Source organism: Plecotus auritus (assembly GCF_963455305.1).
Source record: "Plecotus auritus genome assembly, chromosome: 1".
Lineage (NCBI taxonomy): Eukaryota > Metazoa > Chordata > Mammalia > Chiroptera > Vespertilionidae > Plecotus > Plecotus auritus.
Window position 1 is genome coordinate 80840487 of NC_137770.1, and position 16262 is coordinate 80856748.

Genomic DNA, 16262 nt, shown 5'->3' on the forward strand with positions numbered 1-16262 from the left:
CCCCACCTGTGCACCAGGCCTCTATCATATCTAATAAAAGAGTAATATGCAAATTGACCATCACTCCAACACACAAGATTGCTGCCCCCATGTGGTCAAAGATGGCTGCCCCCACATGGACACAAGATGGCCATCACAAGATAGCCAGCAGGGGAGGGCAGTTGGGAGGGATCAGGCCTGCAAGGGAGGGCAGTTAGGGGTGATCAGGCCAGCAGGGGAGGGCAGTTGGGAGGGACCAGGCCTGCAAGGGAGGGCAGTTAGGGGCAAACAGGCTGGCAGGGGAGCAGTTAGGCATCAATCAGACTGGCAGGGGAGTGGTTAGGGGGTGATCAGGCTGGCAGGAAGAAGAGGTTAGGGGAAATCAGGAAGGCAAGCAGGTGAGCAGTTAGGAGCCAGCAGTCCTGGATTGTGAGAGGGATGTCCAACTGCCCCTTTAGGTCCGATCCTACCGGGATCCTAAACGGGCAGTTGGACATCCCTGGAGGGGTCCCAGATTGGAGAGGGTGCAGGCTGGGCTGAGGGACATCCCCCTACCCCCCATGCACGAATTTCGTGCACCGGGCCTCTAGTTTCTTTATAAACCTTTGAGGGAAACAAAAACATATTGGGAATGCAGGCAGTTGCAGCTTGCAGCCTATTGACCTGCAAAGATGATAGATCAACTTGCTCCAAACCACAAACCCAGTAAGTGATGCACAGTTGAATTTAGGTCAGGCAATCTATCTTTCATGGGGCTATTCACCATCCTCACTCCAGGAGTTCTTAGTAGTGTGAGCGTAAGCATGTGCATACACAGAAACACACACACACACACACACACACACACACATACACACACACACAGATAAATGTACCACAGACCTCTTTGGAAGTTCAGTGAAGCCCAAGGTTTTCTCATTAGAATAATAGCTCAAAACCATGAAATAAAATACATAAGAGCTCAAAGAAAACCAATTATACTGAAATATATTTATCAAAATGAGCAATGAGGACATAGGAATGGGCTTTACCACCGAGGAGTGCCCAGATAGGGATTAGATGTTAATCCTGGAACTTCAGAAATATTTAGCCAGATGTAATGGCTGATGCTATAATTTTAAGATTCCAATTTTAACAATTTTCTGGATAATACTTTCACCATGTCTTTAAATAAATAGTTCTTTTATATTTTCATATATCTAAACAGTATTTCTGCCTTTAGTTAAAATGTATTTATTAATGTGCTGTATATAAAATGAATAGATAATTGTCATTATTCATTTTTCATTTGATGCTTTTAATAAATCCAGTTATAAGAATTTAAAGCATTGTATTACTATATTTTCAATAGGTGAAAGACACAAAATATGTGAATAACATTTTATCACTTTTTAATTATGTACTTTTATTTTAAAATGTTATTGTGACAAAACAAAATAGTGGCCTAATTAACATTGTGTGTTTATTATTTTTCCCCGTTCACACACTCTTGAAAAATATTTCAACTTAAAATGAATAAGAAACCTCAAAAATATAATACTTCTTTTGAAAAGCACAAGCATATGAAGGACAACATTAACTATAGAAATATACAAAAAATTAATAATTGGCAGAAATCCAATATTTCAACATTAGTTTATAGTAAATAAATTGACACATCCTACTGTAGTTTTAAAACCATGCTCTTTACGTTCAAGTAAGTACATCTATTTCAATTCCAGTCACCCGATGATTTTTACATAAAAATTTAACACAATAACAATATTATTAATATTTATTAAGCCCTTAATGAGTGGCAAGCTCTGCTAGTTTGTTACATGCATTTTGGCTTAATTTTCACAAAATCTCCAATGGTTAAATACTATGTGCACATTTTATAGGTTAAGACAACATGAAAATGATTCTTGGAAACATTAAAAATACTTGCTCAAGGTTGCACAATGAGAAAGTGTGGCACTGGAATTCAACCTAAAGCAGATTGATCCTATCTAATTGCTAAAAATATGTCACTTAAAGACAGAGGAACAATCTTGTACTTTAATGACTCCCAGAACCCAGCAAGGGCTTAAACAAAGAACGTGCTCAAGAAGTAATTATTGAACTAAAAATTGAATTTTAGAAGTGAGGTTTATATTTAAAACAAAGATGGTAATTTTTGCTGAATAATGGGAATGTGGCAAAAGTCATTTCTACCTTACCTTTATTCATTCATCTGACTGACTTTGAAGCAAGAAATAATAGCTTATGATTTGATTAAAAATTAAATAGTATTTCAAATTTAAAATGTGGTTTTATACGTAATTCCAACATTACATTTCTGCATAAATTTCTGTATATTATTTAATTTCAGATATTTAACATTTGGCTTAGAGGTTATTTGACCTAAAACACATAAAGACCTTAAGAGTTGAAGAAAAATGTAAGAAACTATTAATGCCATTTCTGATTTTGCAAGAGAGGGGCTTGTGTTTTCCTCAAAGTACTTATATAGTGTCTGAATCCATGATGACAGGTTGCTTTCTGCATTCTTTTCATATACTTCAGTCAATTCAAGGAGATACAACTTATCAGTGTTGTTTTTCATAGAAATCTCAAAGTATCAGGCAATTTAATATAGTTCCACACCTCCATGCTAGCAATGGAAAACTGGAAAGTGTTCTTTTTATTTTTCTGCCATATGTCTCAACAAGCTACAGTCTTAAAGACATCCTAAAACTAAAATATCACATTTTGTGTGCTTGTGGATTGGCCTGAGTGCAATTATTTTCAAAGGCATACTACCTAAAAATCAGATGCATTTTGTGCAGAAGTCCATGGGGATGGGAAGCAGAAAAGCTAATGACATTTTTAGAATCCATTCTGTCCACTTTATATAAAATAGTTACATCAAATAATTAATCCACTTTTATTATCCTTGTATCAGCTATTAAAAAGGGATAATGAGGTAAAAGCAATCTTCCAGAATAACACAATTAAGAAATGGCAGATCCAAGATTTAATTCTGAGGTCCATTCATGTTTGGAACAAAGATCTTTGCCCCTTACAATGATTCAGCCTTGAGCGAGCTCTGTAAAATCTCAGGACTTCAGGTTCTCTAGCTGTTAGGGAAATGGGTTGATCAACTTATTTCCAAACACTGTCTTGTAATAAAAATATATTTAACATATTAATAAACCAAGTTGAGGAGAATTCTGCTCTATATTTGTTACATTATTTTCATCTTTTCTTCCACAGGTTATGTTAAATTGAAAATAAGACCCAAAACTCATACTAAGACTAATAATACTTTTGAATATTTTATTTGAGATGAAAATGTCACAAATTTAACAGTTAATAATTTTCCAAATGTTTTATCTTAGAATTAAATGAATTAATCATATCTATGATATTCAGCTAGGTTTTAATGGTTTAAACTTTTAAAAGTTTGATTAATTATCTGCTATGTCAATTATCAAGTGTGATAATTATATGCCTATTAAGAAACCATATTGTTAAATTTCAGGTTTTCCAAACTGGTCTCTTTTATTCAAAGTTGACTCAGAACTCAAACAATTAGACCCATTGAATCAAGATTGTTCAACAATATTCAAAAGAATCTCTTTATGATGTCAATTTTTTTCATGAAAATATTCTACTGCTATGGAAAGAAACAACAGCCTATTATGCCTAAAACTCTAAGTTAAAGCTCTACATGTGGATACCATCAGAGTACCACAAGGTTACACAGCTCAGTGGTATAGTCTGACTTAGTATACAAGTGAGCAGTATTTTATTTCAGCCTTCTCTAAGTAGTCTTAATCTAAGAATGTTTGTAAGGCTCGATCTATGAAACCCTGAATTTGTGTTCACAAATTTGCTGTGCACATTTTTCTATGAAAATAAACAACAGATTTTTGACAGATTTTTAAATGGATTCATAATCTTAAAAGGATTGCAAACACTGCACTGACTTTTAAGCAAGATATTTTATGTTTTCAACCTTGGCTTTTTATTTTCATGAATTTGGACTAAATAACTTGAAAGGCGGCTACTAAGTTTAATTTTTCTATTGCACAAAGGACAAAACTCAGGATACCAAATCTCAGATAGGAGATCTCTGTTCACTGCACTGGATATCTTGGGGTCGTTTTCCCAAGATACAAATATTGATTACTTAGTTTCTTCATCACAGCTGTTTTCACTTCCTGATTTCTCAAAGTATAGATAAGTGGATTCAAAAACGGGGTGAAGATGGTGTAGAAAACAGAGAGAACTTTGTCCACTAGGAAGTTTGTGAAAGGCCACACGTAGATGAAGATGCAGGGCCCAAAGAACATGAACACAACAATGAAATGTGCAGTGCAGGTGGAAAGAGCCTTAGATGATCCTATGGAAGAGTGGTCCTTGATAGTAACAAGAACAATAATGTATGAGGTGAGCAAAAGCAGAAAACTTATAAGAGCAATCACACCACTGGTTGAGATCATGAAAACCCCAAGAACATATATATCTATACAAGCCAGCTGGATGACCAAAGGAAGGTCACAGAAGAAACTATCTATAACATTGGGGCCACAGAAGGGTAAATAGAGAATAAAAGCTAACTGGCTCATTGTATGCAGGAAGCCCACTATCCAAGAAGTTACCACAAGCCCAACACATACTCTTTGGCTTATAATAGTTGAATAATGGAGAGGTTTGCATATGGCAATGTACCTATCAAAAGACATGGAGATCAGCAGCACAATCTCAGTCCCAGTGAAGAGGTGCAATAAGAAGATCTGAGAAATGCAGCCCTCAAAGGAGATGGTCTTGCGTTGAGCAAAGAAGTCCATGATCATCTTTGGAGTGGCAAAAGAGGACAGGCACATGTCAATGAGAGACAAATTGCTGAGTAGGAAGTACATAGGGGAGTGAAGGTGGGGGGTGGACAGGATCGTGAACAAAATCAGGCAGTTACCCAACATGGTCATTAAATAGAAAATGGAAAACATCACATTGAAGAAAATCTGGAGCTCAGGAGAATCAGTAAGTCCAAGTAACACAAATTCAGACACTCTGGAATGGTTGAACCCCTCCATTGATCTACAGACTTTGCTCTATAATGACAAAATGGAACAGAATGATAGAGCTAGAAAATGTGATACTTCTATAAGTACATAATATGGAGTTATGATATTAGTTAATACTTTACTAGAATTTTGATTGTTACCTAAAATTCAACTAATAACTATCTCAGTAACAATGTTTTCTTTTTGGAATCACTTAACAATTGCTATGAGATATCAATTCAAATGGACAACTTCTTGGTTTTGACCAGCATTAGTACATGTTGGTTTATATTCATCACATACCCACACAATAATATTCTTGTTCTGAATGTTGCATAATCTATATTTATAGAGGAAGATTACAGTGAGTTAGTGTGCTCTACTTAATAAACCAGATAAATAAAAAATGAAATAAAGGTTGAAATCACAACAGTTTCTGTTAAACCAAAAGAAAAAAGCAATTATATTGAACCCACTATTGTTGAGCACTGGATTTAACTGACAGTTTAACATGATTTCAGAGGACTCACTTAGTTTATGAGGGTGAGAAATGATCTTTCATTTAAGTGAACTCCCAATCTTCTCAGCTATAGAAAAATCCAGTTTCATTCTCATTTCACTTGCCTACTTTCAAAGTTTTTTGTCAGTATTGATAAGTACTCTTCTTATCTATTAATATATAAATGATAAATTAATTTCTAATTCCATAAAACTACTGATGACCAAATGGTATATCTATAACATATGAGAGTTATTCTCAACTTTGTTACTTCATAATCTCATAGAAACATTTAAAAAAGAATAAATCCCTCATTCAGTTTTCCTCATGCTGCTCAAACACATTTATTTTTATTAGCTAGAACAAAAAAGGTTTTAGGACCGGGCCAGGAAATGTATAAGATGAGTGTTGGGTATCTTGTAATACCAGAATATAAGATACTAAAAACAAAACAAAGCAAATAAAAAACCCACATTGATGGCAGCATGTCAAAGTGACACCAGAGCCAACTGAAAAGGGACTCATTTCAAAATTGACTTTTCAATTTACAGCACATTGCAAGTTCTTCAAGTAAGTCCTATGACATTTTTCAACTAGGTGACCACCTTTTGTCCCATTTGGAAAAATATATGGTTTCACCCTTATAAACTTTACATATTCAAATTGTGCTGTCAATATTGATAAATATTTTTAAAAATTTGTCAGAGAACAATATTCCAGAAATTTTAAAACTGAACTGTGGCAAAAGGGCTAAAGGTTAAAGTATTCTTGACTTGCTCTGTGATCTTGATCATTCCTCAGTAGCCTCTCTGAGACTTGCTTCTTTGTCTGTGAGAATTAAATTAGTTGGTTTATATAAAGCAGTAAATATATTTTCTGGATAAGATTCATGAACTCTCCAGGTTTCCCAACTCAAATTTAAGAATACTGTTAAAAAATAATCAGTTTGACTTACTTTATTAATAGTAGTAGTAATAATAATTGCAGTAAAAATATTCTAAGTTTCAATGCAGAAATTAGAAACAGACATATGCTTCCAAAACAACTTCATCTTTTTTAAGTTAAATTATTTCTTTTCATATGAAAATCATATGAGTACCTTAATGTATTAAATGCAATGAAAATTCTCAGCCTTATATATTTAAATATTTCTCCTACCCTTCTGACTTAATAATGTAATTATTAATGAGAGCATGGAAACTCTTACTATACCCAGTTTACATATATAATGTATATATTACATATTCATTGTCAGTGAATAAACAGTTGTCAGGTTTTTACCTCCTTTCATTTCAGAAGGGTACCTCCAGTACCTATTTAGTGGAATCATTCATCCTATGTCTTCAAGATATATATATATATATATATATATATATATATATATATATATATATATATAATTACTTCTCCTCTATTATTTTTGCTTTATATAATTATAAATAAAATTGTTTTGCTGAGTAACATAAGCTACAATTGCTTCTCAAGATCCTGAATATTATTTCCAGCTGTTAACCTACCAGCTATTGATCAGGGATCAAAAACACCACATCCTGTAAGATTCACAAGCCTACTGAAATCACCACGGTCCTTAGTAAGCATCAGAAGTGTGAAATATGGATATATATTTTCTCTAGTATTGGTATGAAAGCCACTCAAAGACAGCAACATTTAGGAGACCAGGGATTAGACATTACAATCTATTTGCAGTGGGAGTTATTAAAATGTTGAGCAACTTTCCCCAAAGTTGCAAGAACTGTGAGGTGTGTCTTTGCTATTTAAAGTAAAGATGCAAATTCATGTTGAAATAGTATGGTAACAGAAACCGCACAACTGGCACTGGCCTAGGAGGATGAGAGCTTTGCAAAGCCATTTAAGAAGCATTTAAGGAGCAAGAAATTGCTCCTTTGAATATGGTAATATTGCCACCTTTCTGCCCCAGTATTCTATGTCCCAAATTTGGAAAATTACTCTTTTATGGTAAGGACATTAAAAATTAGTACAGGCTAATAGGTATGATAGCTGCTACCATAGGTGGCTGAAATCTGGCGAAGAGGTAGGGAAAGTTGGAAAGCCCAAAGTAACTGGAAGAAATGAACCAGTTACTATGCAAATACCCTAGATGGATGTTGTAAGAATTAAATTATACAAATAACTGTAAAGCATTCAGCACAATGCCTGGCACAGAGGAATTGCTGGATAAAATATGGTAGAAGGAATAGCAGAGATTATTATAATTATTAACATTATTTTTTGAAATGTCCATGAAACATAATCCAGGAAGTTACTAGATGTGGATTCTCAACCTAAAACCATAACTGAGAATCTTTCCATGTTTACCTGAAGGCCAATCATTTATCTGTGACTTGCTCTCCAAACCCAACTTTCTTCCCAAATAGCTCAGTGATTTGAACTCTTCACAACTACCATACCTACTCTACATTCCCCACAGGACTAGCAAACGAGCCCAAGAAAGTCTTCCCAGCTGATCATATTCCTTTATGGCTCTGAAATAAGAACACAGGTGACTGTGTCTTTAAGATCTTTAAATTTTTTCATCTGTTAAAGAGAGAGAAAAGAAATGACTAAAAAGACCCCAAAAAAGAAAGAGAAAAAAAAAAAGCCAACCAACGCACACAAAGATTTGGTAAATTCTAAAGTATTTGCCCTGGTTTAAAACAAAAGGTAAATGTTTATCAGTATTACTGGAGTTATCATGGCAAAGACAAGAAAATTAATGGGAAAATAATGAAAATAAAAGATAATTTAGAAAGACAAACAATCCAATTAAAAAATGGGCAAAGGACCTAAATAGACACTTCTACAGTGAGGATATACAGAAGACTAAGAGACATATGTAAAAGTGCTCAAAGTCACTAATCACCCAAGAGATGCAAATTAAAATGACCATGAGGTATTACCTCACATCTGTCAAAATAGCTACAATCAATAAATCAACAAACAACAAATGCTGACCAGGATGTAAAGAAAAGGGAACCCTAGTACTCTGGTGGTGGGAATGCAGACTGGTGCAGTCACTGTGGAAAATTTTATGGAGTTTCCTAAAAAAAAATAAAAAATGTTTGACCCAGTGATCCCACTTCTAGGCATATATCCTAAGAATCCAGAAATACCAATCAGAAAGAATATATGCACCTTTATGTTCATGGAAGCATTATTTACAATAGCTCAGATCTGGAAACAGCCCAAGTACCCATCAGTAGATGAGTGGATAAAAAAGCTGTGGTACATTTACACCATAGAATACTATGCAGCAGTAAAAACAAAGGATCTCTTACCCTTTGAGACAGCATGGAGAGCCCTGGAGAATATTATGCTAAGTGAAATAAGCCAGTCAGAGAAAGACAAGTATCACATGATCTCACTTATATGTGGAATCTTATGAACAAAATAAACTTACCAACAAAATAGTTCCAGAGCCATGGAAGCATGGCACAGATTGACAAATATCAGATGTCCGACTGCCGGCTTAGGCCTGTGGGGGGAGCAGGCTGGAGGGAATAGATAAACCGAAGAACTTTATATGTGTGTGTGCATGGCCCATGGACATGGATGATGATATGGTGGGGGTCTGGGGTGGGCAGGCACTGGGTGTAGGGAGGTGGTGGGTGCATAAAGGGGACATCTTTGGTACTCTCAACAATAAAGATAAATATAATTTTTTAAAAGAGCATGAAGGAGTTCTGGGGTTTTATGAAACAGTTCTGTAATTGGTTGTGGTGGTGGTTACATGATTTTGTAGATGTGCTAAAATTCAGAGAACTGCATACCAAAAGAAACCAAAATCAACTTTACTTTAAGATGATTTATAAAGTAGAATTTTAAAAAGCAAAATCAGGTAATTCAGTACAGTGGCCAGTACAAAATAAGCAAATAAAACCAATAGTTTTTTTATAAATCAATTACCTGTTAAAGTACATAATAAAACACAGCCTATTCAGATGAACAATAAGATATATAAATAAAAATAATATGAATCCAAAATATGTTGTATTTGTGTGACAACAAACTATATTACTTTATAAATGAAATAAAATGACTGGAATAAATTGAAGCATATACTGTGTTATTGGATGGAAAAAACTCAGTAACATTCAACACATAAATTTCAATAAACTCTATGAAAGTTTTTTGATTTAACCAAATAATTTTCAAAATGTTTCTAGAAGAAAATCAGATGTGAGTAGTCAAGAATCTATATATATAAAAGCCTAAGCAATCGTCACAACCAAAACAACTGAAAGGATGACTGAATAGACCATGTGGGGTGACCAGGCTGGCAGGGGGGTTAGTGAGGGCAGTGAGGGGCAACCAAATGACCAAACAGCAGGCTGCATGGGGCAACCAGGCCGGCAGGGGAGGGGGCAGTTAGAGATGACCAGGCTAGCAGGGGGAAGCAGTGAGGGGCACCAGGCCAGCAGAGGGGGGGCAGTGAGGGGCAACGAGGCTGGCGGGGGGGGGGTGGAGTTGGGGGGTGACCAGGCCAGCAGTGGGGGGGCAGTAAGGAGCAACCAGGCCAGCTGGGGGGGGAGTTAGGGGTGATCAGGCAGGCAGGCAGGTGAGCAGTTAGGAGCCAGTGGTCCCGGATTGTGAGAGGGATGTCCGACTGCCGATTTAGGCCCAATCTCACAGAGATCGGGCCTAAATCGGCAGTCGGACATCCCCCGAGGGGTCCTGGATTGGAGAGGGTGCAGGTTGGGCTGAGATGACCCGCTCCCTGCACGAATTTTGTGCACTGGGCCTCTAGTTAGAAATAATATTTCTAATATGCAAAAGTATTATAAAATCACTAGAGGCCAGGTGCATGAAATCCGTGCACTCGGGGGTGTGGGCCCTCAGCCTGGCCTGCTCCCTCTTGCAGTCCAGGAGCCCTTGGGGGATGTCCGACTGCCGGCTTAGGCCTGTGGGGGGAGCAGGCCTAAGTCGGCAGTCAGACATCCTTAGCAATGCCACAGAGGCAGGAGAGACTCCCGCCACTGCCACTGGGCTTGCCAGCTGTGAGCAAGGCTTCTGGCTGAGCAGCGCTTCTCCTGTGGGAGCGCACTGCCCACCAGGGGGCAGCTCCAGCGTGGAGCGTCTGTCCCCTTGTGGTCAGTGCACGTCATAGCAACCAGTCGTTCCACCATTGGGTATATTTGCATATTAGCCTTTTATTATATAGGATAATATTTAAATGACACATGTAAAGCATGTAACACAATGAAAAAATTAATTTAAGGGTCCTGAGAGTACCAAAAAATGATATAGATGCAAAAATATGTAAAAATTTTTAAAATTACTAGTGGCCTGATGCACAGATTCAAGCCCATTGAAAGGAAATTAATTAGAAGAAATATTTTAATACCGCTATTCGCCTTTTCTCTGTAATAGAAGTGTCAGAGATGAAAGAAAATTAGTAAAATGTATATGAAAATAATATATAAATTGATTAATAAATAAACAATAACAACATGATATAACAACAACAAAGACATGATATAAAAATAACAAAAACATGATATAAAAACAACACTGATAAAAAACAATGACTGATAAATTTATTAAATTTATTCTAATATCTCCCTTTATACCACATTAAGAGTAAAAACACTTTCAGAGTGCTTGACTAATTTCCCTTGTGATAAAGTATTTACAACTTTGAATTTCATGTCACATGGTCTTCGAACTTGAGAGAAAGCAACATATAACTGACCATGTCCAAAAATGGGTTCAGACAGGAATATTCCTACTCTGTCTAGAGTTTGTCCTTGTGATTTATTAATAGTCATCACAAATGCTGGCATCACGAGAAACTGTCTTCGAATTAATTTAAATGGGAGGCTGTGGGAAGCCAATGCTTGCCAGTTCAGTGCACCAAGGAATGAGGAAGGCCAATGGACCTTGGGTGTTAGTGGGGCTGATGCTAAGCACCAAGTGTTGAGATAGTGGTGGCTCAAGGCAATTTCCTAACCTGATAATCCTTTTACTGCTTACCAAACTTTACCTTTGATATGCCTGTATGCATTGCTAAAGGGCAAATGTGTATTCAAGTTAATAAAAAGTGGACCAGCCAGAGGTCAGGGTGCCTCTTCAAGAAAGAGGTCTCCGCCTGGCCTCCTATGCCTTCTAAATTCATTTCTTGTATAGCATTTTCATTTGTGCGTCAGCCCCTCCTTCAGATCCTGAACCCTACATGCAGGTCACAGTAGGAGGCCAGTGTCAGATGGGAACAAATCAATTCTTGGAATGAGAACGTCTCCTTCCGCAGATCCTGTTAATACTTCAGCTTTGATTATGTTAGGTCACAATCTTTTGATAATAATCTAGTACCATTACAATGACCCCACTTACTATTAAGATTTCTCAGTAGCATGATGATTGCACCAACTTTCAATTTTAATTTATGACACGGCATTCCCGAAGGAGTAATACTATTAAGAAATTCTGTGGGAAAATTTCCCTTTTCAGCATCATCCGTTGAATAGATGGAATCATCACTCAAATAGGTGTGAAAATCTATGGATTTTTAAATTGCCAGTGTGCATCATATGTACCAGCCAGTTGGTCAGTCGGATGGTCGGTTAAATTGCCAGTGCACATCATATGTACCAGCCAGCCGGTCAGATGGTCAGACGGACATACGGTCAGTCACTTAGCCTTTTATATAGATAGACCAGAGGCCCAGTGCACAAAATTCGTGCATGGTGTGGAGGGGGTCCCTCAGCCCAACCTGCACCTTCTCCAATCCAGAACCCCTCAGGGGATGTCTGACTGGGCCTAAACAGGCATTTGGACAACCTTCTAGCAATCTGGGACCACTGGCTCCTAACCACTTGCCTGCCTGCCTGATCGCCCCTAACCACCTCTGCATGCCAGCCTGATGCCCCTAACTACTCCCCTGCTGGCCTGATGCCACTAACCACCTCTGCCTGCCAGCATGATCGCACCCTAACTGCTTCCCTGCTAACCTGATCACCCCAACTTCCCTCTTCTGCCAGCCTGATCACCCCTAACTGCCCTTCCCTGCCAGCCTGATTTCCCCTAACTGCCCTCCCCTGCCTGCCTGATCACCCTTAAGAGCCTCTGCCTCAGCCCCCGCCACTGTGGCTTTGTCCAGAAGGACGTCAGGAAGATATCTGGTCTAATTAGCATATTACCCTTTTACTAATATAGACTAGAGGCCCAGTGCACAAAAATTCATGCACTGGAGGGGGTCCCTCAGCCCGACCTGCCCCCTCTCACAGTCCAGGAGTCCTTAGGGTATGTCCTACTGACTGATGGCTTCGGCCTGCTCTCCGCTCTGCAGGAGGCGACCAGGCACATCAGAGGAAGGCGATGCCCCCATCACCCAGCTGCTGCTACCACTGCTAGCCACTGTGAATGCGAGGCCTGAGCCCCAGGCCTCGCAGCAATCAGGGCTCATGGCTACCTGAGTCCCAGGCCACACAGCCGCTGAGCTGCTGTGGCTTAGTCCGGAAGGACATCCAGAAGACGTCTGGTCTAATTAGCATATTACTCTTTTATTAGTATAGATACTGTTTACAATATTATAACCTCAATTGGCAAAAGAGAGTTTTCAAATAAAATAAAGCTGTTGGTAAACTAAACTTAGAATAGGGAGATCATTCAGCATTATCCTGGTGACACAATATAAACAAAAGAGTCCTTAAAAGTGAAAGAGGGATTTTGCAGATATCAATGAAATAATTCTAAAATTTATAAGGGAATAGCCAGCCCAGTACTAAAACAGAACAAAGTGGCAGGACTCACACTAATCATTTTAAGACATATTCTGAAGAAACTTTAATTAAGACAGCATAGTATTATTGAAAGAATACATAGCTCAATGAAACACAATATAGAGCCTAAAAATAGACCCACACAAGTATAGGCAATGATCTTTGACAAAGGAGCAAAAGCAATTCAGTGAAAAAGAAGGTATTTATACATGTAAAACTGACAAAAATTTTAATATTAGATGTTTCTGAGTGGTGGAATTGTATGCGATTTTCACATTATTTTAAATTCATTTATTTACTAAATATTTATGAGCACCTACTTTGTGCCAGGCAGTTGACAAACAACTTCCTGCTTTCATGGATATTACATACCACAGTGGAAAAAGACAGGCAATAAAATAAATATGAGGAACATATGTCATGTTAATAGGTGATAAATACTGTGGACAAAAGTAATGTAGAAAAGAGGGATATGGAGAATTGTGAGAGTGGGTTGCAAATCTGAAGTGGGTGGTCAGGAAAGGTCTCACATGGAAAGGTGATATTTAAGGAAAGGACTGAAATAAATTATGAAGCCAGTCATGCCAATCAACACCTTGGGAAAGCACATTCCAGACAGAGGAAACAGTAAGTCCAAAGTCCTGGGAGGGTCAGGGACAACGTGGCACATTCTAGGAGCAGGAGGCCAGTAGGGCTGAACAGTGTGGAATGGGGTAGGATGAGAGGTCAGAGAGAGGAATAGGGGAGGAGTTGGGATAGAGAAAGGGTTGTATGAACCTTTATGGTAGATAACAAGGAAGGACTTTAGCCCTTACTTTAAGTAAGATGGGAGTTATTGAGGGTTTTGAGAAGAAGACAGTGATGATGTGACTATTTTAATTAGGTGATTCTGGAGGCTTAGCTAAAAATAAACTAAACTGGGACAAGAACAAAATTGAGACTAGTAAAGAGGCTACAGCCATTAAAGATGATGGCTTGGGCCCAGATGGTAGAATTTGAAGGAGAGATCATCTATTCAAGCAGTTTTGTGATGGCAGAGCGATTCCAGGCTTGTTAATATATTGCATGTGTAATATGAGAGAAATGTTTCTAAAATATTATGAATCCAATATTTTGGACCAGAGATTGGAAGGATGGAATTACAATTCACCAAGATTGGTTGTGGGGTGGGGAGAAGGGTGTAGTCAAGATGAAGCGACAGTCCGGAATATTATGTGTGAGGTGATACTAATACATTAAAGTTGAGCTGTAGCAGTGGCATAGGATGCTGGCTATGGGACAGGAGCCTAGAGTTCATAAGAAACATATGTATAGAGTTAATCAACATTTAGTTGAAATTAAAAGCTGGACAGCTAAGGAGAAACTCTCAAAGAAAAATTAAAAAACAGCTGGTTTGGTGGAGGGAGACTATGAAAGTGGATTCCTGAGAAGGCAGTGATCCACTGTTTCAGATGCTGCTCAGGAATCACATAAGAGACCTAAGTAAAGGTCATTGATATTATTGATGATCATGACAAGAGCTGTTTTATTGACCTGATCAGGTGAGTTGAAAAGGGAAGAAATTGGAAGCAGGAGCATAAACATGCCAGCCTGAAAAGGCTAAATACTGTATATTCCAACTATATGACATTATGCAAAAGGCAAAGCTACAAAGACAGTAAAAAGTTCAGTGGTCACCCGAGGCTTGAGGGTAGAGGGAAGGGAGAGTGGAATGTACAGGCAGAGCACATGGGATTTTTAGGACAGTAAAACTACTCCGTATGATATTATAATGCTGGACATATGACAATGCCATTTGTCAAAATCTATAGAAATGTAAACCACTGACATTTTAAAATAATGTATCAATATTAGTTCATCAGTTGTAACAAATGCTCCACGCGAATGCAAGATATTAATAGGGATAAATCCATGGATGTTGTGAGGGGCAGATTATATGGAAACTGTATTTTCTGCTTAACTTTTCTATAAAGCTAAACTGTTCTTAAAATATCTACCACTTTTCTTAAGTTTAAACAACTTTGAGAGCTTTGCTGTGGAGAGCAGAGAAATGGGGTATTATGTGGAAGGAGAAAGGTGACAAAGGCTCCTATTTAAGGTGAAAGAAATGTAGTTATATGCTAAGGGGGAAATTCAATAGGGAGAAAAAAATTAATGGTACAGAAGAGACGAGGAGAATTATCAAAGTAAATGCCCTGAATAGTAAAGAGGGAATGGATTCTGACACTCAGATGAAGGAATTGGCTTCTGTAGGAGCAGTATCCATCACCCAGTCTCAGGAGCACAGTCCAGATACAGGTGTATCTTTTTCTTGTTTGTTGAGATAGGCATGCAGAGCTATGAACTTCCCTCTCAAGACTGCTTTCATTGTGTCCCATACATTTTGTATTGTTGTGTTTTCATTGTGGTTTGTTGCCATGATGCTTTTTATTTCTTTTTTTTTATCTCTCTGGTAACCCAGTCATTGTTTAATTGCATGCTATTTAGCCTCCAGGTGTTTGATTTTTTTTATTGTTTTTATTGTAGTTGATTTCTAGTTTTATGCCATTGTGATCTGAGAAGATGCTTGATATGATTTCTATCTTCTTGAATTTGAAGAGACTTTGCCTGTGACCCAATATATGGTCTATCTTTGAAAATGACCCATTTGCACTTGAGAAGAATGTATATTCTGTGGCTTTGGGGTGAAATGTTCTGAAGATATATATTCCATCTGATCTAGTGAGTCATTTAGGATTGCTGTTTCTTTGCTGATTTTTAGTTTAGAGGATTTGTCCAATGTTGATAGTGGGGTATTAAAGTCCCCTACTATGACTGTATTGCTGTCAATCTCTCCCTTGTTAGCCTCCAGAAGTTTTTATATGTATATGTGTGCTCCTGTGTTGGATGTGTATATGTTTACCAGAGTTATTTCTTCTTGTTGGATAGCTCCCTTTAGTATTATGAAATGGCTTTCCTTATCTCTTTTTATGTCCTTCACTGAGATCTAATTTGTCAGATATAAGAATTAATACCCCA

At 37.7% G+C, this 16262-nt stretch overlaps 1 protein-coding gene across 1 annotated transcript; it reads right to left on the bottom strand.

Annotated features, from left to right (window-relative positions):
• Positions 1–4079: 4079 nt before the first annotated feature.
• Positions 4080–5039, bottom strand: LOC308254526 (olfactory receptor 4K2-like; the record flags this gene model as incomplete). The annotated part of the gene is made up of 1 exon (XM_080680661.1): positions 4080–5039. One exon carries the CDS (start codon positions 5037–5039, stop codon positions 4080–4082), a length of 960 nt encoding a protein of 319 aa, XP_080536787.1.
• Between the last annotated feature and the right edge of the window lie 11223 nt (positions 5040–16262).